Genomic DNA, 24,320 nt, shown 5'->3' with positions numbered 1-24,320 from the left:
TCAAGTTTAATAGTAGTTTAAAGTATATATGGAGGGTTTAACTGCTTAAATGACTGAAAATGAACATTAACATGAATCTACCATAGGCCTAATAGTAAAAATGTGTAAACAAACATATTAGAGAAACATTAATTCACACACAACACTATGAAGTCTATGAAGCCATCTATGAAATAGTTTAACATGTGACTCTGCATGTATGTATTAGGGGCCTAAAAATATTTTTTTTGTCATCGCGACGCATTGCGAGCTTGTAGATCAACTATTTTCTAAACATTTTTATACCTTAAAATTTCTATACCTAAAAATTAAAATGAGACATTCTGCATAATGAGTACTATTACTTTTGGTACTTTAAGTACATTTTTTATACGAATACTTTTGCACTTTTACTCAAGTACATTTTGAATTACGGACTTTTACTTGTAAAAGTATTTCTATATTGCAGTATTGATACTTTTACTCACGTGAAACATTTGTGCACCTTTTCCGCCACAAGCTACTAAGCTTTTATTTTGTAAGTGGTGACATAATAATTATTTGTACCGGAAGTATGCTGTTCTTACTGCAGCCTCTTCTTCTTCCTCTGCGTCTCTCTGGCACGGCTGGCTAGCTCAGCTGTTATCATATCATAAGACAGACCGACACACAGCCGTTGATTTGAAGATGGCTGCAGGAAATAATTCGTATACAATTGTGGAGTATTTCGGTGGAGACGATGGCTACCGTTGCGGTTATTGTAAAAACGAAAAGGGCAACTTCTCTCATGGTAAGTGTTGAAAGTGTCCATAGCCCCTTTCGTCCCAAATACAGAAAAGGTAACCGTCCCGAAAGGGGCTTGTGTGTGTGTGTGTGTGTACTGTAGCATTAGCTCTGGTCCATTAAAATAGGGCCAAATGTTTCTGACGTTACCGATAGTGTAAGTGTAAACACAGTGGTTTTCAACCAGTGGTCCGGGGACCACCGGTGGTCCTTGATGAGGGCTGAGGGGGTTCCAGGTGGTCCCCAGCTAAATGATGGAGACTGGAGAGTTGCTACTTTATTCATGGTAACCAAATGGACCCTTAGGTCTAACTCTAGAGAGCGTAAAATGAAACCAAATGGACCCATTTTACGCTGTCAAGAGTTTACTGTTAAACATCTGCATTACTTAATTTACAAGAAGTCTACACAATTTAGAAAATGTTGTAGAAATGTTATTTTGATCCACGTTTACCAACACAGAACAGCATTGAATTGTGGACAAAATCTTATCCATGGACAACAATGAATTAATTATCAGTGTCTGATAGGCTATACATGTCATCAAATGGTGGTCCGTGGATCAAATGCCAAATAAATAATGGTTGAAAACCACATGGTGTAAGTAAGCCGGTGACGGTTGCTTCGTCCTGTGGGAGTCGGTGTCAAGCTAGACACCCTAAGCAAGCTAGCTCCTTAAAAAAAAAGCTACTGTTGTTAGCTTAATAGCTTCATCTTGTTCAGCCTAGTATTCGATTTCGCTCTCCATGATATGACAGTCATGCTTCAGCGCCAGACCGACAAGAACATAACTTGTAGATCAGTTCTTGTAGACACTAGACAGCGACTTGTCTTGTAGACAGACACAGGAGTTGAAACAAGAGAGGTCTTCCCACTTCCCACTTTAACCCTTTCAGTTTAGCGAAACTTTACTGTTGCTTATTTGACAGCAGTGAACCATTCACTGTAGTAAATGGATTCGGATTTTCTTGTATTTCTTCCTAGAATTGATTGATTGATTGAAATATTTATTAACAGTTTGCAGAATTACAGTACATTTCAAGCACAAACTCAATACAAAGGCTGTTAACTGTGATTGGACGACCCAATTAAGCATTACACTTGTTTCCAATAGGGTCCACAATGTTCAATTCATCAAAAACATTTAGAGACGTACAAATAGACACTTCTATATAGACAATGGACAGATTTGACTTCAATTACATTTTCAATTCAATTCAAATGGCTTTATTGGCATGAGAAAACATACGTTTACATTGCCAAAGCACAATACAACAATACAGCAATACAATCAAAACAAAAATTATGTACATTTGAAAGTCAGAATCTTCAATAGATCAATTTCTATGTAGCAAGATCACTGGATGCAGGTATAGAGCAGGAATATACACAATGATTAGTCTTTAGGGTGGTTGTGTTCCGTTCCGTTTGATATCCTTCTATCACAGCAACTCCCGAATCTTGCTGCTGTGTTTGCACATTGTTGTACTTCTCCCAGCAGATATGGGAGTTTTTTTGTCATTGGTCATGTTTTCAAAATCTCCGTGTGTGGTTGTAATCTGTGGGAAGTATGTGTCTCTGATGATGTCTTGGTACAATGGACAGATGGCTAGGAAGTGTAGTTTCCACTTCATTTTGTGTGCAGTGGGTGCATAGTCTGTCTTCTCTCTCGGGATACAGGTCTGCCTATGACGGCCTTCACTGCCATCACTGTTGTTGACTGGTGTGCATGTCTGATAATAGCCTAGTCATATTTAGTGTACATCTAGCTCTGGTCCATAGCTCTAAATGCGTTTCATTTAGAGCTATGTTACTCTCAACTTCCACCGCTCGCATGAATGCAGACCAGCCTCTCCTCTTTAGCGTAAATAAAAATAACGTTTTTGCTACTCACCAAAACAAAGGCGAGTTGTGTCATTAGAAAGCCTACTTTCCTTAGTGGACGCACTCTGAGCCCCCCACCAGTGGAAACAAAATCCCCCTTTGGCCAAAAAGTACAGTTTATACGTGTGGTGGGGGGCTCAGAGTGCGTCCACTAAGGAAAGTAGGCTTTCTAATGACACAACTCGCCTTTGTTTTGGTGAGTAGCAAAGACGTTCTTTTTATTTACGCTAAAGAGGAGAGGCTGGTCTGCATTCATGCGAGCGGTGGAAGTTGAGAGTAACATAGCTCTAAATGAAACGCATTTAGAGCTATGGACCAGAGCTAGTGTACATCCTGCCTGCTGATATGACAAACATTAGCGTTCTGTTCTTTTCCAGGAAAGGGACAACAGCTTTGGGTTATAGAGCGTCGCAGTCCCGCCACCCTTTCATGACGACGCCAGGCCCAGGAAATGAATCCCAATGCATTTTTCCCATAGACATTTCGAAACGTATTTATTTAAAGACCTTTTAAGCGTCGTACGAAGCCAACTCTTGTCGTGACAAATCATGACAACACACACAATATTTTGGACCAAACAAATAATTACAAAGAAGAAAAACAACAAAAAAGTGTTTGTTCAGCCTGAAAAATTGTTTGTTGTCATGATTTGTCACGACAAGAGTTGGCTTTGTCCGCGGCGTAAACGTCTTTAAATAAATACTTTCTGAAAAGTCTATGAGGAAAATGAACGGGGATTTATTTTCCGGGTCTCTCGAGGGGGCGGTACTGCGACGCTCTATAGAAGTATTCCGATTGGAAGATAGATGTACTGTACTGTACAGTACAGTATGTTGCATTTCCAAGTCTGACTACCTCCATTTGATTCAATGCATGATGTCACAGCAGGTGTTTTCCATAGGTGGCCGTGACAATAGTGTTGACATTAGAACATGGTTTTGAAAAGTGCTGATGAACAATCGTCACAGATGATGCTCATGACATGAGGGATACTTTAAAATCGATCTGGAATGGCAGTTTGCTTGTATCTAACTTAGGGATGCACCGAAAGGAAAATTCTTGGCCGAAACTGAATACCGAATATAGGAAACGTATAATATTATATATATTTTTTTCCTACCATTGCTGTCATGGCCGTACCTTAAAGATGGAGTGCCACGATTTCTTTCCACCCTAAAACATGATCATCAGATATTATTATAATATAAATATAAAGAGGAAGAACTTTTTCCAAAAAGTGTACAGTATTTGTTAAAATCATGCTTTTATATGGACACGCCCACCAGTTCATTAAGTTTGCCTGGTGGGTGGTGATGGGTGGTGATCCACCTGAACTGAAGCCGCATCCACAGCTGTAGTTGTATGTTAAATGGGGAGGGGCTGATAGTGTGATGTCACTATATTACTGTTTATTTCATTGGCCCGTTTGACTGTCAAGGGTTCAGCCTCCAGGAAGAAACCCTAAATACAAAGTTAATACACCATTGCACATAAAAACGACCTCACACATGGAAAACTGGAAAAATACAAAAATTGTGGCGCTCCATCTTTAAAGCTGATTTATGGCAAAAGAAATGGTTATGGCAAAACTTAACTTAAATAATAATCACTATTATGGGTCCATACAACATTTATTCAGCTCTTTTGAATGCATTAATTGCATACACTATTCGGTGATATATTTTCTGCCTATTCGGGCCGAAACTGAATAGGCCGAAAATGCATTTTCTGCCGAATTTTTTCTACGGCCGAATATTCGGTGCATCACTAATCTAACTTGCGTATATGGTGATGTATTTCCAAGTGAAGCAGGATAGGGAGGCGGGACATACACACAGAGATACACACATGGGGCTCCATTTTCGTCACTCAGCTAAACCCCTTATCCTTAAACATCTTTGCCTTTTCTTTTTACTATTTTGCAAAACATTTTTGAATAGTTAAAATGGCCAGTCTACAAGCTCACAACGTGTCAATGTAGATTGGCTAGTTGAACTATTCAAAATCTTTTTTCAAAATTGTAAAAAAAAAAAAAAAAGGGATAAGAGGTTTAGCGGTGACGAAAATGGAGCCCATGGTATTCAATCACAGCGATGGGGATGGGGTTGAACCGCATGGAGCGTGGGAACCTCCAAAGATGGATAGCCGCTTTCTGCACATTTCTATCCGCCTATGAGTGCTCGTCATCAAAAATAAATCAAGATTCTAGTGCCTTTTCCTGTCCTCAAATGTTTTCAGAAACATCATTTTAGTGTTTAGCTGACACTGTTTGAAAGACTTTCGCCAGTTCAGTTCTGTGCAGAGAGAGCACTGAGGGGGCAGGTGAGGTGCCCAAACCCCAGAAAAGGACAAAACAAATGTGCGCCAATTTTAGCCACATGTGTGCCCGTGCTGATTGTCGGGGTGGTCTTTTTTGTTTGTTGTTGTGGTCCCTTGTGCCATTTCACATCAGAAAGATAGTAGGCTACATTGGATGTCTTATGCTACTGGAGCAAGATGTTCCACAATAACTTGAGTACAAATAAGCAATACATTCTCATTACCATGTAAACATTAAAATATATATTATTTATAAGGGCTACGGATGTTGGGCAGGCCATTCGTGCCTGTCCGACCCCAGCCCATGTTTGATACATGTATTTATATGGTTGAAATTGGTTGGTGAGTGGTACTTGCTGACATAAGCCTGTGTCATATTTTGGTTTACAGGAAGAAATCATCATTGGATTTTGGTATCTATACAGTATATAAATATGGTTAAACTAGAGCGCAACAGGACCCGGAATGTGATCTGAAAAGATTCAAAATGGCTACGGTAATTTGATAACAATTATCCTGCAGAGAGCAGTGAACGATTTACTGTGTCCTCATGTCAACTTGGCAGCATGTTGTGTTTGAGAACTACAGCAGGTTGTTGAACTAGGAATATTTTGTCTTATGAAATAACTGTAACGTAACGTTATGTTGGAGAAGAGTGACAATTCATTTGAAAACAATAAATAAATAAGGAATTTCAGTCCCTGCACATTTCATACTGTACACTACATCTGAAAAACTATTGGGGAAAATAATAACTTATTACACGGCAAGGGTGCATTCTACTGCTTTTATTGCCCCTATGGTCTTTTCTCTAGCCTCGCCACCCTTGGGCCTGACCTTCCATTTGTACACAAGTTATCGATAAATATTACCATTGCTGTAATAAAGCTTTTCATCCCTGGAAGCCAATACGCTATGATGATGATAAAGGGATTGTTGTGTGAGGGTGAATGTTGTAACTGCATTGGTATGAGGATGGCTAAAGATCATTCTGAAGAACTGCATGAATGATTATCATGGAGCACTCCATGATAATAATAATTATGATATTGTTGAAGCTGCCGCATGATGTATTCTTTTTATAGCACTATTATTTTAGTTGTCTTACTGGGTTCTTTTGCCAAGAAAAGTTAGATAAGTTATACTAATCTCTGGCTTTTTTGTGCTTTTATATTTGACTGAACATGTTTCCGTAGTACAATTTGACACGATGGCACCACGATCCACTCTCCTTTATCCCATTCTGGGCGGGAACCCCTTTTGGTGTTAGCATTATGTTATTCTTTAGCTATTGAAAAATAGCAGATCTACAAGCTCATAGAATCTGATCTCAGGTCAAAATGGGTTATGGTCCTGCGCTCCTCTGAATGGAGGCTCTTATGCAGTGTGGGTCAGGTGTGACAGAAAGGCAGGTGTTCCTGTTGTTCTGATTGTGATGTGGTCCAGATAAAACTACTGCGTTTCCATGACATCTGGATTGGCCCAGGTGGCATGATGATAGATCTAGATTGCACTCATGAAACTTTCAGCACGTTTATTTTATTAAAGTTATTAAACAGTTACCTGGATTTCAAGGTGTTTCTAATTTAGTTACACTGTTGCAGTTGCTCTTATCAGTGTGGTTATTATGTACCTATTCAGGATCTTTGCCTTTTTTTGAGGATACATAAACCTTCAAACACCCAAATATTAAATGAGAAATAAGCTGCAACAATAAAGGCACACTGTTATCTGATTGATTGATTGAAAATAAATATTTAACAGTTTGCAGAATTACAGTACATTTCAAGCACAACTCAATACAAAGACTGTTAACTGTGAGTGGACGACCCAATAAAGCATTACACTTGTTTACAAGAGGGTCCACCTTGTTCAATTCATCAAAACATTTAGAGACGTACTAATAGACACTTATACTTGTATCTTATACTGTACTGTAGCCTGTAGGAACAAGCCGTCTGTTAAATTAACAATATTCTCTTATCAAATCCAGAAATAAAATGACTACTAAACCTGTAAAACTATGCAGAACCAGGCTCCTCTAGCTGTAGCTAGTCAGGAGGAGAGGGTTTGGTCCAGCTATCAACTGTGTGGGAAAACTATTTCGTCAAACAGTTTCTCTGTTGTATAACAGTGTGTTGTCTCTGAGACCCATGGGACTTTGGAAATGGCTAGCTACTACAACTGGGAAATGGTACTTAGTGCTTACAGTAGTACTTGCCTGGTTAGAGTTCTGTCTTGTATTGTGTAGTGTGTGAACTAGTATCACGTGACTGACTTGCCACATTTGGTTTAATTAGCTGGGGGATAGATCGTGTGTGTGTGTGTGTGTGTGTGTGTGTGTGTGTGTGTGTGTGTGTGTGTGTGTGTGTGTGTGTGTGTGTGTGTGTGTGTGTGTGTGTGTGTGTGTGTGTGTGTGTGTGTGTGTGTGTGTGTGTGTGTGTGTGTGTGTGTGTGTGTGTGTGTGTGTGTGTGTGTGTGTGTGTGTGTGTGTGTGTGTGTGTGTGTGTGTGTGTGTGTGTGTGTGTGTGTGTGTGTGTGTGGTTAAAGCAGGAAGTTGAGGCCTCAGGGGGGGCTGGTGCATCACAGAGGTCTGTAACGTTTCGGTTAGGATCTTGAGACACCACTGGAAATAACGCGTCCCAGTGGACATGTCACACACACAGAAGCATAACTGTGTAAAATGCATATGCACTTTCATAACTTATCTCTAAATTATTTCTTAGGCTAATCTGATAATATAATACTGGTGCAGCCTTTCTGAATCACTCAGAGAAAACGTGATCTAAATGGACATGCATGATAATGAAACTGAAGCACATCTCACACACATGTATTGGTCCTGTCCCCAGCTCCAGCGATTCTGGTCACTTGTATTTGTCACACTGTCAGACGTGCTAGAAATTCCACTACAACCCTGTCCATTGATCGCTATATTCGGCACACCGTCAAACCCCTTACATTACATGAATCAGAAGTTAGAGATTATTGCCTTTGCAACACTGCTAGCTAGAAGAAGAATATTACTAGCTTGGAAGTCGCTAAATCCACCAACAGTCATTAAGACATGCGAATCCCTTGACTCCTTCAAAACCGCTCTCAAAGGGCACCTACGGATGGCTGCAATTTGAAACTGGCCCCCGTAAAATCTGAAAACTGTTAATAAAATTTTCAATCAATCAATCAATCAAACCCTCTCACTCAATCTGGCTCAATGATGTTATGTACTTCTTAAGCTTAGAAAAAATAAAATTCTCTCTCAGAGGAACCGTCGAAGGCTTCACTAAGGCATGGAGACCCTTTATAAAATACTTCAATATCATACCTCCCTGGATTAGACTGCTCGGTGTGACCCGAATATAGCGGACTGTGGATTTCAGAATTAACAGACAGTGCCTCTCTTACAAGTGTACAATACTCTTGACTGTGACCCATGATGTGACCTGTGTTCCTTTTTTTTTTTCTTTTACTTTTATTTACTTTTATTTTATTTATTTATTTTTGTCCTGTTTGTCCTTGTTTCGTTGGGGGGGTGTACGTTGTTTGTTGTTTGTGATGATTTAAAAAAAGAAAAAAATGGGTGACTATGTGCAAAGATTTTCCTGTCAGATGTACTGCTTGACTGTCCCCAATAAACTATATATATAAAAAAAAAAAGATAATGAAACTGAAAATTAATGTCCTGTACATTTTCCATTCTACAGGAATGTGGTCCCACACGATGACGGTACAAGACTACCAGGACCTCATAGACCGAGGTTGGAGAAGGTAAGAAATAGAATTCCATCTTCCGAAATCCCCCAATAGAGAGTATGCGCGTGACATCATCGTACCTGGAAGTTATGCGTGAACGCCCACTGAGTGGCAAAAAACTACTTTCTGTCATTGACAGCCCATTCATCCAAACAGAAAAGTCCTGTCTGATTGCATTAAACAATGTTAAACTCACCAACATTGCAGCTGTACGAAAAGCTTGAATTATCCTCTTTCTATCTGCAAAGTTTTTGTTTCATGAAAGTCCACCATAGAAACGTTATGAGCTACTTTCTGTCAAGAAATGCCCTGCATTTGATTATTTTTCTAAGTGTCAGAGTTTGGAAGTGCTTGTTTTCGATAATACCACATTTTGCTGCCTCCTGCATTATGTGACATTTAGAAACAGGTGGTACGCAGGACGGTTGAGTGATTTCCAATGAGCGCTTCCAAATTCCAACACTCCATGCTGCTCAATGTTTTGCCACTCGGTCTAGATGAGGGGGGCGTGTCCTGATGGGAAAAGCATGCATGTGAATACTCTCTATTGGTGTTTTCACTTGGTGCTTTGCACAGTGAGTCGCTCCAGAAAGTTTGGTGTTGTGAGTCTCTCCAGAATGGTCAGATAACTGTACCATGTCGATTTATAACAACAAGCTACACATTGAAAGATGAAGATGTTCCTTTTTTAGGTCTGTGCTAATAACTAGTTTTAGCAGTTAACTCTTACCCATTTCGTCCCTCTGCAGAAGTGGAAAGTATGTCTACAAACCTACATTGAACAAGACATGCTGTCCACAGTACACCATCAGGTAAACACTGGCACCACCCTGCCAAGGACAATGTTTTGTAATTACAATTTACAATTTAGGCATTTAGCAGACGCTCTTAATCCAGAGCGACTTACATTAAGCAAGAACAAAAAGCATGGGAATACATCACATATGTAAAATGCATTTATCGCGAAACATGCGTAAGCTAAGAACGTAACTAGAACATATCTATATAATGACACTATACATATAAACTATAACTAGAACATATCTATATAATGACACTATACATATAAACTATACATATATGCTATACTATGCTGTACATATATACTATGAAGTGCCATGACTACATACAATGCACTTATTGTGCTGTCTACATGACATGCTATAAGTCTGTTTCAAATGCTATATAAGTCTAAGAAGTGCTGTCTAAGGGGGTAGAGCTGAGAAGGACCTATAAACCTTATGAGTTGTACGAATCATGAATCAGGAAAAATATTGCAATATGACTGTCTTATAATGCTGCCATACCTTTTATGTATCCGAAAAAGTGTTGAGAAATATAACACTGCTGTGACTTAAGTTAAAACATATTTAACCATTTCCCCGCCAAAAAACGTAGCCTGCGTTATTTGTCGGGAAGCGACGTTGCCAAAATTCGTAGCATACGTTTATTCAGTTGTATAAACGTGTTTGATCAGATCTAGTGGAAAGGCTACTCACATTAGCTTCGGATGGCTATCTGTTGTTAGCTTAGACACTGGACTGTGGCATCTTGGTTGTGCATCGTGTGTGTGTGTGTGTGTGTGTGTGTGTGTGTGTGTGTGTGTGTGTGTGTGTGTGTAGGTGCTGCCACACTATCGAAAGAGCCGCGCACGTTCTTGGCTGTGCGCAGCTTATTTTCCGAGTTTTTAGACAGCTGGTGGATGGAAAAGAAGCTCCACCTCCGCGGAAGACTTGCGCGACGGCCAGATTCCCGGAAACGCTCTCCTCCGCGCAAATCGTCCGCGGAGGTGGAGCTTAATTTCCATCCACCAGCTGTCTAAAAACTCGGAAAATAAGCTGCGCACAGTGTGTGTGTGTGTGTGTGTGTGTGTGTGTGTGTGTGTGTGTGTGTGTGTGAGTGTGTGAGTGTGTGAGTGTGTGAGTGTGTGAGTGTGTGAGTGTGTGAGTGTGTGAGTGTGTGAGTGTGTGTGAGTGAGGGTTTAATATTTTCCCGGATTTGGCTCATTTTAATTCCCGGGAATCTGCGGACCTTTTCCCGGGCTCCCGTGGGAATTCCCGTCAGAAAAAAAAGAAAAAAAGTGCCCACCAAAATGCATTTATATGTATAGATACTTCATATGTTCAATAGAATAGTGATATTTTTTGGTTTAAAACGTTTTATTTGAACGAAATATGAACAATAAAAGTATTAAATTAAAATATTAATAATGTTATAGGCCTACTACGCTATTCAGAAAAAGGGACACAGGAGTTTGCACTAATGTGACTGTCGAAGCACGGGGAAAAAACGACCTCACGTCTTTCACATAGATACCTTAGCCATGGTCTTTCATAGCCTGGCTTGGCCAGCCTCATAGCGGGGATTCACTGAAGATATGCGGGGAGGAAACATCAGTGAACCCTCGCTATGAGTCTGGCCGCGCCAGGCTAGGTCTTTCACCCTTTGAGCATGCAGTGGGTCCCCTTCTCCGCTGCAGAGAATGTGATCATCCCGCTTTGTACTTTATGAAAAGTCCGATTGGGTGTTAAATTAGCCAGCACGTCCAGTGCACAGCACACTGATTATTAGAGAGAGAGGGAGAGGGAGAGAGACGCTGCGTGCTGGTGGTTATTATAAAACAAATTGTAGCCTACTCATCTTTGTTTGTGTTCCGTTTCACGTTATTGCTGCACACATGCAGGCAAAAGCAAAAAGGGGTTTAGAAGTGACAATGTCCATCACAGGGAAAGGAAACTCCTCGCTCCGTCCGTAACACACAATTCTCACAGAGTGACTGATTAGGCTAATGATTGACAGGTGCAGCAGCTTTGGGAGCGTGCCTGAAGATGTCTGTCAGACATTCATATTTTGCTAAAGTGTATATAAACTCTGTAGGCCTATCTGATTAATTGCGGGAGGATGCAGGATTCGTGGGGTCCCACTGATTTCATCTTGACCGGCCGCCAACATTTACGTTGGGTCCCGCTGGCTCCAGTTCCCGTTGCAGGCTTGCAGCCCTCGAGTGTAATCCATAATTCCATATAAATATCATCAAACATGTTTGAAAATGATGGGAGGGTTCAGATTGGACATTTGATCACTCCTAGATAAGGGGAAAGAACGCGCACTGTGTGAAAACTCCTTTTAGTGTAATTTCCCTACAAGAAAAAAAAAACTCCGGGACAACGGGTCCCGAAGAAATTTCCGGGCGGGAAATTGCGTGCCCTATTCCCGGGAGGCCCGAAATCCCGGGATCCCGGCATTAAACCCTAGTGTGTGTGTGTGTGTGTGTGTGTGCGTGTGCGTGCGTGCGTGCGTGCGTGCGCGCGCACGCTTTCAGTCGCTTTAGACTCCAAATCCCCCTCAAAGGCGGCATTCCTGGTCAAAACAACGCTTTTTGTATGGAGCCTAGCGGTCACAGTAATGGCGTCGGCCTGTACTTATAATGCTCAAGGCAGAGAATAACAACCGGTCGAGACCAACACACACACGCCATTAAAAATAAAGCTGCTCATTGCAAGTGGGGTTCATAGCCATCTGGGAGAAAGTAGACTAATTACTGGCTGTACCATTATCAGCAAACCTTGACCCATTTAGACCTGAGATCAGATTCTAAAAATGTCTTCTACATCCTGACAGTTTTCTGAAAAAGCTATGTTTCTGTGTCAGTCATTCTTTGACTTTTCAAAAATAGCAGAACTACAAGCTCGTAGCGCGCCACTCGGTGGCACGCTATGAGCTTGTAGATCTGCTATTTTTCAATAGTTAAAGCATAACATAATGCTAACACCAAAAGGGGTTCCGGCCCCGAATGGGTTAATGGGTTGATACTGTAGATAAATCGAGCGAGAGAACAGGCCGAGGGAACTTTTATTTGAACTAAACAACGTCCTTGCTGTCTGTCTCTCCATCCAGATGTCATGCCTTGAACTTCCAGCCATCCAAATCTCACAGGAAGGTCCTGAAGAAGATGGGCAAATTTCTGTCTAAAGGGGAAATGCCAACGGAACAGGGTGAGTGAGCGCGTTGGCAAATGGTAAAAAATGGTAAATGGTGCATTTATATAGCGCCTTTATCCAAGGCGCTTTACATAGATTGTGCATTACATTCACCCATTCACACACACATTCATACACCGATTGCGGCGGAAGCCATGCAAGGTACCAACCAGCACATCGGGAGCAATTTGGGGTTCAGTGTCTTGCCCAAGGACACTTCGACATGTAGCCAGGAGGAGCCGGGATTCGAACCGCCGACCCATGGATCATTGGACGACCTGCTCTACCTCTTGAGCCACAGTCGCCCTGTTGGCTACAGTTTTGAAAGGGCTTATGGACAGCCGGGGCGCCTGATGGAGGGGAAAGGAACTGGTTGGAATAACGTGTTCCTTCCACGCGCTACGTCCAACCAGGGAAACTCCCCCCTGTCAGGTGAAAAGGAGCAACTTGGACACTCAGGCATGAAGGAAGCATGAGTTCAAGTCCGTTGCTCTCCCCATGTCCCCCATATATGGGAACTAGGTTGGCGGAGGGTGTGTAGAGCCCAGGATCACATTAGATAATTGACACAGGGGTGAAAAATGGGTTACAAAATCGTGGGATAAAAATTATTAAAAAAAAAGAAAGGGCTTATGGAAAACGTTTCTTCTACCGCATGTGAATTGTGAACTTAATTTTCACCCACATATTAGTACAACAATTAGTACATCTAGGCCGATGTTCGTTGGGAACGTATGCACCTGTATGAAATACCTGTTGTACCCTTTGTCAGAGTACCCATGACCCTGACCCATGTACACCCATTATCAAAGTACTTGGAGGTCAGTACTAGGACACCAGGGATCTCCATGTATTTACATAAATGGGACAAATACACACACACACACACACACACACACACACACACACAGATCTCCATATATTCAGTGGTTTTCGCTCTCAAGATCTTTAGAGTAGTGATGCACTGAATATTCGGCCGCAGAAAATATTCTGCAGAAAATGGCTAAAAATGCATTTTCGGCCTATTCGGTTTCGGCCCGAATAGGCAGAAAATATATCACCGAATAGTGTATGCAATTAATGCATTCAAAAGAGCTGAATAAATGTTTTATGGACCCATAATAGTGATTCTTATTTAAGCTTTTCCCATAACCATTTATTTTGCCATAAATCAGGTAGCCTTAAGGTACGGCCATGACAGCAATGGTAGGAAAAAAGATATATAATATTAATCATATTGTGATATTCGGTTTTCGGCCAACTGAGGCCTATATTTGGTATTCGGTTTCGGCCAAGAATTTCCCTTTCAGTGCATCCCTACTTGAGAGCGTAAAATGAGAAAATAATTTAAAAAAATGGACCATCCATTTGGTTTTATTTTACACTCAAGAGTTTTATTTTACTTAATTTACAAGAAGTCTACACAATTAGAGAATGTAGAATAATTGTATTCTGTTGTCTCTCCTATGCTACCAACATCAATTTGGAAAGAATTGTGGACAAAATCCAACGACAACAAAATATTCTTTAGTTTTGGGTCTGAGAGGCTAAATGTCATCAAATAGTGGTCCGTGGCTCAAATACCAATTAAATAATGGTCTTTGGTATGAAAAAGATTGAAAACCCCTGCTGTAAGGGAATAAAAGGGACACACAGAGACGGACACACAGACAGAGAGATTCTTGGATTTCCTGTTCTGGACAACCACTGTCGTACATAGTACAACCGCAACTCTTATGTATTGAAATGAATACTGGACTGTGTGCTTTTGACAGGGGAGCCCATGGACGCTGTGTGTGACGACGCGGGCCCACGGGAGTCCGCTAAAGTCTGTCACACAGGAGTAGAGGGACCCATTGTCACAGATGTTCAGACGGAGCTCGGGGACTCAAAACCAGCGGACTCGGAAACGTCTCGAAACGATCCAGTGTCTGTCCCAGACGGGAGACCACCTGCCTCAACCCCTAAACCAGGTAAGATATTGGGACCCCGCCATCCTGAATGCTTGCTCTACTTAGTCTTGCGTAGCCACTAGCCAGCTTTATCCAGCCAGCTTTAAATCGGGCATTACGACACCAAGGCCCGACAAAACAGATTTTTTTAATCACACGACCTTTAGAACACAATGTGCAAAAGTAGTCCCATGATGTTTACTGACGGAAAGCAACAATCACATCCATACAGCCTTATCAAAGAAATGGTGAGAAGGTACGTAGATCACTCCTGTTCCGTGATCACTGAGAGAGACAACGTCAGAATTCGGAATGTTAATTGTTAATCTTTAATCGCCGTTAAGAAATGAATCAATAACGGTTAATAATTCATGTGAAAATTCTGCGATTCTATCATTGGGTGGTTGTCTGTGAATGTAATGCAAGGCTATCCAATGTTGAAGCTGCCACTAGTATCTACTGGCGCAAAGTGGAACTGCAGCACGTTCATGGAGGTGGACATGTGCGTAACGTGCGTCATCCCGCTGGGCTGCTCTTCCGCTCGCTCCAGCCTTTGAGTTATAATGGTACTTTCGGCAGTCTTCTGGCAGTGCTTTAACCCATTTAGGCCTGACCTCGAAATTAAAAAAAAATCTTCTAAATCCTCCCGTTTTCTGAAATAAATATTTTCACGATTTTTCAAAAATAGCAGACCTACAAGCTCGTAGCGCACCACTTTTGTTTTTTGTTTGTTTTTTGCTTTGTTTTGTTTAGATGTGTATGCGCCAATCAATAAAGTAAACTAACTTTTAAGTGAAATGGGGACAGGTATTTATAAGAATTTATTCTTCTTCCTGCTCCTTTTCGGCATAGGTGTATCAGATACGAATACTGGACAACTCACCCCGGTGCTTGCCCGTTTTTCCTCCCGGAATTTTCCCCAGTGAGGGGGATAACTTTGTAATATGCTATTGGCTGTTTGTATTCTTTTTGGACAAATATAAAAAGATACTCCTGTGGAAAGGCTATATTATTTTACTTATATTGACCCTATAAACAATTTAGTATTATTTAGTATATGTAAGATTTTTCCCACTGAAATGGTACCTCGTCAGATAATCCCCACATAGCCTACAACAACTTCTGTGAACAGACTTCACTGTAGTAGCTTTTCATAAATTATATTTGTACTTAGGCTGTCTGCTGTCGTGAAAGTTTATAGTTAGATAAATTCAAAGTCCAGCCGTCTGCTGTCCAGCCTCTCCCACCCCTCACTGGGGAAAATTCCGGGAGGAAAACAGAAAAGGGGTGAGTTGTCTTGTTACCTCAGATACTGTATGAAAGACAAATGAATTATGAAAGACATGAATTGTTATCTATTATGATTTGTTATCTGTATTGTGTTACACTATGTGCGAAATATATTTTTTTTTAAATGAAATGAAATGAAATGAAATTTAAAACACCAAAAGGGGTTCCCGCCCAAAATGGGTTAAAACGCCACTGAGCAACTTCCATTGAAATGAATAGAGGGGTGGCGAGGCTGTCGCTCTGGTCCTCCAGCTATCCTTTATAACTATGATGTAATGCTTGTACCAGTTCATGCTGCACGAACAGCGCTCGGTTTCTGCCCGCTCGATATCGCAACTCTTCTATTAGATGGCTCTGTGTTTGTAGCACGTTTTTGTGTTTTGTAGCACGGAATGTGATGATTTGATAGGCTGATGATGCATGATGATGAGAGGGCCCTTCACTTACACTTACAATACGTTATGCTTATACGACTTCAATACATCTCAGAGACAGAATATTCAACATTATTTGAACACTTTAGCTCGTAATTCAATTGACCAAAGTCACACAGCCAGCAATAATGAGTTCACACATATTTTTCACCTGGAGGACTCAAATAAAGAGTTGTCAAAATGTGAATTAAAGTCAGCATTTTAGGCTATAAATGAGAAATATCAAACAGTGCAAAAGTTTAAAAAGTCAAGTTCAAGTACATATTTGTAGTTTTAATACATTTTGATATATATGTATATATTTTAACATTTCTAAATATGATATAAGCAGGTATATGGCAGAAAGCCAAACAAGGTTTGGGAATAGACTGCATTAAGGGGCCAAATACATTTTGAGAGGCCAGAGACATATAAGCACAACAAGTTCTAATATGGCCCCTGTGTGTGTGTGGGGTGGACAGGAGCAAGCCAGCAGCGGAGATGTAGTAGCCTGAGGCACCATCTAGTGGTGGCACCGTGTCGAGGCGAGAGGAAACGGGAGAGATTCAGTTGTTCAGGCCAAGGACTATTAAAAGAGGACCAGAAGCGAAGACCGTACGGTGGACTCCATGTTGCTCCCTGGAAGGAAAGAAACATGGCAATTGAATTATAATCTTTGTATTCAGAGTGCCATACAGTCATGAAAAACATGCTTTACATTTCAGTTTACAATATGCACCTTTTTCTCTTTTTTTTTTTGGCTGCAAAACAGACAATATAGTCTATAACTGATATAGATGGGAAATAAACAAATAATTCATAATGATAATAATTATACATCAAAAAGGAGGAAGAAAAATGTATAAAAAAAATAAAAAAGAGAGAAAGGAGGGGGGAAAGGAGGAGGAGGGAAAGGACTCAACGCATCACAGTTCAAGTACAAGTTCAGATTTGCTACCAAACTACATTAGCCTGGTTAATAAACCAGACCGAATCAGCCGTTGGCAAAAAAAAGTTGCCTACCAGCGGATTACGGTCTGGCGAGGCTCAGTAGCACGCCTCTTTCCTACAGCAGAGAACAGGTCGGACCAATCGGGACACGGTATGCAATATAGGCGGGCTTTGGTACAGTGACGTTCAATGCTTGAGACTTTTGACTGACAGTAGCTCTGACCAATTGCGTCAAAGAGAAAATGTTCCCCGGGAAATGAAATCCAAGTGGAGCCAGCCCAGACTGATATACCGCGACAGTGTTGTGTGATATTAGTCTGGCTTATTAGCCAGGCTAAAACTACATGGCAATTGAGACCAAAGAAGCTGAACGCGGAAGTATTGGCTGCATATAGCCCATTGCGCATGTTTCTTTCCTTCCAGGGAGCAACATGGAGTCCACCGTACGTACGGTCTTCGCTTCCTGTCTCTTTTAATTATGTTAAATGTTATTAAGTTATGGGGGTCCTTGAAATTAAAAACGAACCACTGCACGAGCCTTAATTAGTATCATCCGTAACACCTGTGAAGGAAGTGGCCCAGAAATAGGAAGAGTTATTCTGTGAGCCCATTCCTTGGGAATACTGTTACCACTAGGTGTCAGTGTTGACCGTTTACAAAAAATCCTTTTTGACCTGAGATCAGATTATAAAAATGTCTTCTACATCCTGACAGTTTTCTGTAAAGCCCTATGTTTCTGTATCAGTGGTGCTCAATATTTCATGTCAAATACATACAATTATATGTAATATGCCTCCGCCCCCCCATCTGAAAATATGTTGTTCGGGGGACCTCCCAGAAGCAAAGATTTGAGTTAAAATGTTCACTCTGTAATAATATATATTCAAAGATTTGAGGCACATTTTCACCATTTTTCAAAAAATAGCAGACCTACAAGCTCGTAGTGCGCCACTCGGTGGCGCGCTATGAGCTTGTAGATCTGCTATTTTTCAATAGCTAAAGTATAACATAATGCTTTAAAACACCAAAAGGGGTTCCCGCCCAAAAGGGCTTAATGTATGAATGGGGACTGGTGTTCTCTCATGTAATTTCATGAATGGGTCTGGTTGCTGGGACCATCTATCTATCATGTTGTTCTCCTCCTCTTCAGTCTAGAGGGCAGGATATCCTGAGACAACTCACACTAACAGAGACATAATGAATGAATAACACTCCCGACGAACAGATAATAAACACTTATTAAGTCTTTTAGGACTGGGACCAGATTCTATCTAATTTCTTCTAAATCTATATATATATACATTTTTTTAAACGAACAAAAAAACCAACGTTTTGAAATCGGTAGTTCTTCTCATACTTTTTCATGTCAAGGACCCCCATGTCAAGTTATGTGTATTTGGTCACGGTCCCCATCTCAAAATATTTAGTTCCAGGTACCCCCAGAAGCAAAGATATGAGTTAAAAAAAAACGTTTGCTGTGAAAGAATATAATATATTCAATGATTTTCCGCCATATTTTCTGGATTTTTCAAAGAAAATAGCACATCTACAAGCTCATAGCGCGGCACTCTAAAGTGGTTAACAGCTATAAGAGGCGACACGGATGCGTCCTCAGGTCTATATGGGTTAAGACACGGGAAGCCGCACTTTTTAACAAGCTGCTCATATTTCAGTCCTCAGCCACTCTTCCGCTCCTCCCTCACACCTAGTGAGAGTAGACTATGGGCCCCCCGTGTTCATTCATCATTAAATCCCAATGTGTATACAGTACATTGGAACAATAAGGAGAACCTGGGTAGGCTGGTACAGAGTAATATAGCTAGAGCGCGTTGACTCCCATTGTAACAATGGAATGCGGATGTGCTCATTCTATCCCAATGGGATAGTTCCAGCCATAGGAGCAATGTGTGGAACTATAGCCCAATAGGCACCCGCTTTGCGGCGAGATCAAAGCGTGCCGCTACTCTCCTACTCTACACTCTGGGCTGGTATTGGCACTCTGGGCCCCAGACGTAAACAAAACGCACAGAGGAATGTCAAGATGTGCCATTTTTTTCCCCATTTACACCTCCGGTTCCATCTATGATGCCGTTGTCGGACTCCACGTATGATAACGGCATCCTAAGGTTGGCAAGGAATATCACCTCAAACAGTATGGAGAGTATAGGTTGCTGCTTTCGTCCATGCTAAACTCCTTATCCCTAAACTGCTTTTGCCTTTTTTTTTTTTTTGTGTTGCAACCACTCCTGTAAACGGCTATGTGTGTCCCTGGGTCACTGGGTCTGTCCCTGGCTGGGTGCCTGGGTCTGTCCGAGCCAACCAACCAAGTGTCACTGTTGCGCAACCACACACACACACACACACACACACACACACACACACACACACACACACACACACACACACACACACACACTGTATATACAGTATGATGATTTGGGGTGGTACAGTACAGTAGAGGGACCCCCACACGGTAACTCTGTAATTTCTCAACCATTCCGGACACGGGGCAGCTCGCCAGAACCGGGCTGGCCCCCTGGGCGCGTTCCTGGTGGTCTGGATGTTCCGTGGACCCCCCCCCCCCAGGGAACCCCCGGGGACCCCATACACGGTAATTGTCATTTCTCTACCGTTTCGGATGCGAGGCGACTCGCCGGAACCGGGCTGGCACACTGGCCGCGTTCCTGTGGGTCTGGAACTTCCGTTGTGAGCTTAAAATATAAGCTCACAACGTGTCGATGTAGTGTAGATCGGCTAGTTGGAACTATTCAAAAATGTGTTTCAAAATAGTAAGAAAAAAAAAGGCAAAGAAGTTAAGGGGTTTAGCATGGACGGAAATAGAGCCCATGGTGTTCCAGCATACAATAAGGTCAGACTGAAGAGGTCTTTAGAGCCCATGGTGTTCCAGCATACAATAAGGTCCGACTGAAGAGGTCTTTAGAGCCCATGGTGTTCCAGCATACAATAAGGTCAGACTGAAGAGGTCTTTAGAGCCCATGGTGTTCCAGCATACAATACGGTCAGCCTGAAGAGGTCTTTAGAGCCCATGGTGTTCCAGCATACAATAAGGTCAGCCTGAAGAGGTCTTTAGAGCCCATGGTGTTCCAGCATACAATAAGGTCAGACTGAAGAGGTCTTTAGAGCCCATGGTGTTCCAGCATACAATAAGGTCCGACTGAAGAGGTCTTTAGAGCCCATGGTGTTCCAGCATACAATAAGGTCAGACTGAAGAGGTCTTTAGAGCCCATGGTGTTCCAGCATACAATACGGTCAGCCTGAAGAGGTCTTTAGAGCCCATGGTGTTCCAGCATACAATAAGGTCAGACTGAAGAGGTCTTTAGAGCCCATGGTGTTCCAGCATACAATAAGGTCAGACTGAAGAGGTCTTTAGAGCCCATGGTGTTCCAGCATACAATACGGTCAGCCTGAAGAGGTCTTTAGAGCCCATGGTGTTCCAGCATACAATAAGGTCAGCCTGAAGAGGTCTTTAGAGCCCATGGTGTTCCAGTATACAATAAGGTCAGCCTGAAGAGGTCTTTAGAGCCCATGGTGTTCCAGCATACAATACGGTCAGCCTGAAGAGGTCTTTAGAGCCCATGGTGTTCCAGCATACAATAAGGTCAGCCTGAAGAGTTCTTTAGAGCCCATGGTGTTCCAGCATACAATACGGTCAGCCTGAAGAGGTCTTTAGAGCCCATGGTGTTCCAGCATACAATAAGGTCAGCCTGAAGAGGTCTTTAGAGCCCATGGTGTTCCAGCATACAATAAGGTCAGACTGAAGAGGTCTTTAGAGCCCATGGTGTTCCAGCATACAATACGGTCAGCCTGAAGAGGTCTTTAGAGCCCATGGTGTTCCAGCATACAATAAGGTCAGCCTGAAGAGGTCTTTAGAGCCCATGGTGTTCCAGCATACAATACGGTCAGCCTGAAGAGGTCTTTAGAGCCCATGGTGTTCCAGCATACAATAAGGTCAGCCTGAAGAGGTCTTTAGAGCCCATGGTGTTCCAGCATACAATAAGGTCAGACTGAAGAGGTCTTTAGAGCCCATGGTGTTCCAGCATACAATACGGTCAGCCTGAAGAGGTCTTTAGAGCCCATGGTGTTCCAGCATACAATAAGGTCAGCCTGAAGAGGTCTTTAGAGCCCATGGTGTTCCAGCATACAATAAGGTCAGCCTGAAGAGGTCTTTAGAGCCCATGGTGTTCCAGCATACAATACGGTCAGCCTGAAGAGGTCTTTAGAGCCCATGGTGTTCCAGCATACAATAAGGTCAGCCTGAAGAGGTCTTTAGAGCCCATGGTGTTCCAGCATACAATACGGTCAGCCTGAAGAGGTCTTTAGAGCCCATGGTGTTCCAGCATACAATAAGGTCAGACTGAAGAGGTCTTTTTGTCAGTCGACTTGTGAGGCTTAACAGTTCTACTGCATAACCTGTGTTCCCCGCTATTTAAAGGTATATTCAGTGATTTGACTTAATCTAAATATCACTTATTTTTTCTTTTTTTCTGGATAATCCTCCCTACTATAGAGTGTGCTGACCATATAAGGAGTTCCTCCCTGTCCCCAGTGAGCCCCTGGGGTCAAAAAACCCTAGTTTCAGTTTTGGTGGCGGGTGGCAAAGCCTTCATCCAATCAGGATGAGAGAGGCCTTCCTCCAATCATGATCGAGTGGGGGCGGGCCTTGGTGCACATGCTGTTGGCCTGTTGCACTTCCCCCCACTGTAGAGCGTGCATGTGCACATTTTGTTACCGGGGCGGACTGGGTGGTTTTCCAAATCACTCAAATCACTGAATGCTCATTTAACCCATTTTGGGCGGGAACCCCTTTTGGTGTTCTAAACACTTATAATTTAGCTATTGAAAAATAGCAGATCTACAAGCTCATAGCGCGCCACCGAGTGGCGTGCTATGAGCTTGTACTGTAGGTCTGCTATTTTTGAAAAATCGTGAAAATGTGCCTTAAATCTTTGAATATATATTCTTTCGGTGTTTCAGTTTTTAAAGGGGCATTCCACTCATTTTCAACATTTTACCATGTCATTAATATACCTTAGAGCTGTTGTGTGGATATAATAAAAAAGTCCCCCCATTCTGTGTTTCCTAGAACTAGAGGTCTGAAAAAAAATCATTAACATGGTGAAACACATCTTGATGATGTCATCAAGATGCGTTTCACCATGTTAATGATTTTTTTCATACTTACAGTTCTAGGAAACACAGAATGAGGGGACTTTTTTATTATGTCCACTAGAGAACTGCGGATGAGCTTTTTTGTCACCCTAATCCGCCCGTACATATTAATGATCCGCCCGTTATCCGACCGCATTAATTAATTAATCCAATTTATATATCCGCAACCACCCGAAATCCGCTGCAGGGATAGCCAATCTACAAGCTCACAACGCGTCGCTGGCTCGCTGCGACGCGTTGTGAGCTTGTAGATCGGCTATTTATAAGTTGTGTCACTCACCACTGCCGACAGTTCACCAAAGTTACGGTTGTATATTCCCATTTCCATGGCAACAAGGCTGCCGTCCGTTCAGTCAGTCACGTTCGCACATCGCAACGAACGTCTTTTCATGTGGCATATATCCAGCCCTCGCTCCCATGCAGTCCCATGGTACCGAGTCCCACGCCAAACTTATATTCTTCCCTTCTGTTTCAGTTAGTTGTAAGTTTCTTTCATACTCTCAGCTGCCTGTTAGCCTAGCAGCTAGCAGCCCACTCGTTGTTGTGGTCCTTCTTAGCCAATATAGGCGTCTAATTTGTGCCTGATGGAAAATATTAAAATACTACTAACGCACGCATGCTGAGATTTTGTGCCTTTTAAAAAATATATTATAAGACTATAGATAGATATCATTAATTTATTTCCGTTTTAAAAGTTATAAAGCCTATAGATAGATGGCTGCCATTCATTTATTATTTCCAGCATTATTTCACCCGCGGTTTATCCGATATTAATTTATAATATATTGAATTGACCCTAATCCACCCTAAACTGCGGTTCACCCGCGGCAACCGCGGCTAAATCCGCCACCCGCTGGTCTCTAATGTCCACACAACAGATCTAAGGTATATTAATGACATAGTAAAATGTTGAAAATGGGTGGTTTTCCCCTTTAACTCAAATCTTTGCTTCTGGAGGGTCCCTGGAACAACATATTTTCAGATGGGGGGGGGGGGGGGGGGGGGGGGGGGCATAGTACATATATCATTTTTGGGGTCCTTGACATGAAATATTGAGAACCACTGAAAACATGAGGTTTTTCAGAATTTTTTTTTAAAAAATGCATTTTTTTTAATTTCATTTTTAATCCAATATCCAACGCTGCCTGGATTGATCCATTACCTTTGGAGCATGACGCCAAAGTATTTGCAGATTTGTTCGGCGCAAATCCGGTGGAAAATGGTCCCATGGTTTGTTGAAGAGAAAAACATGCCGCCATTACAATGCGAAACATCGAAGAACAGCCTCCACCACATGTTGTAGTCCAAACAAACTGCCTCCACCACATGTTGTAGTCCAAACAAACCCAACCGTTCACTTGCATTGAGCTCATTTTCCCAGAAGCCCTAGCAGCCCAGAGCATGGCTTGATTTCCGGTTTCGTCATAACGCGACGGCCTCGTCAGTCGTCACCAGGTCCGCGACAAAACCGCTCCTTTTTAATTATTAAAAAACTGCGAATTAAACACCTTAACCCATTTTGGGCGGGAACCCCTTTTGGTGTTAGCATTATGTTATGCTTTAGCTATTGAAAAATAGCAGATTTACAAGCTCGTAGCGCGCCACCGAGTGGCGCGCTACGAGCTTGTAGGTCTGCTATTTTTGAAAAATCGAAGAACGACGGACATAGAAACATAGCTTTTTCAGAAAACTGTCAGGATGTATAAGACATTTTTAGAATCTGATCTCAGGTCAAAATGGGTTAAACAAATAGCGGGTTTAGCGTATTACGCAGCACCGACACATGGATTAAATAATTTAAAGCTGTTAATCGCTGTGCACATTGC

At 42.0% G+C, this 24,320-nt stretch overlaps 1 protein-coding gene across 1 annotated transcript in view; it reads left to right on the top strand.

The window, feature by feature from the left end:
- Nucleotides 1-561: 561 nt before the first annotated feature.
- Nucleotides 562-24,320, top strand: part of LOC306931510 (arginyl-tRNA--protein transferase 1-like) — a gene marked incomplete at its 3' end in the record, with an annotated part of 112,118 nt that continues 88,359 nt past the window's right edge. The window contains exons 1-5 of the mRNA XM_079512911.1: nt 562-769; nt 8,670-8,733; nt 9,468-9,530; nt 12,616-12,713; nt 14,474-14,671. Of these exons, the coding sequence (XP_079369037.1) occupies nt 667-769; nt 8,670-8,733; nt 9,468-9,530; nt 12,616-12,713; nt 14,474-14,671 (526 nt within the window). The 5' untranslated portion in view covers nt 562-666. The remainder of the gene's footprint in view (nt 770-8,669; nt 8,734-9,467; nt 9,531-12,615; nt 12,714-14,473; nt 14,672-24,320) is intronic.

The sequence above is a fragment of the Electrona antarctica genome, assembly GCF_951216825.1.
Source record: "Electrona antarctica genome assembly, chromosome: 10".
In the NCBI taxonomy this organism is placed as follows: domain Eukaryota; kingdom Metazoa; phylum Chordata; class Actinopteri; order Myctophiformes; family Myctophidae; genus Electrona; species Electrona antarctica.
The sequence above is the reverse complement of the archived record's forward strand: the minus strand, read 5'-3'. Positions and strand labels throughout refer to the sequence as shown.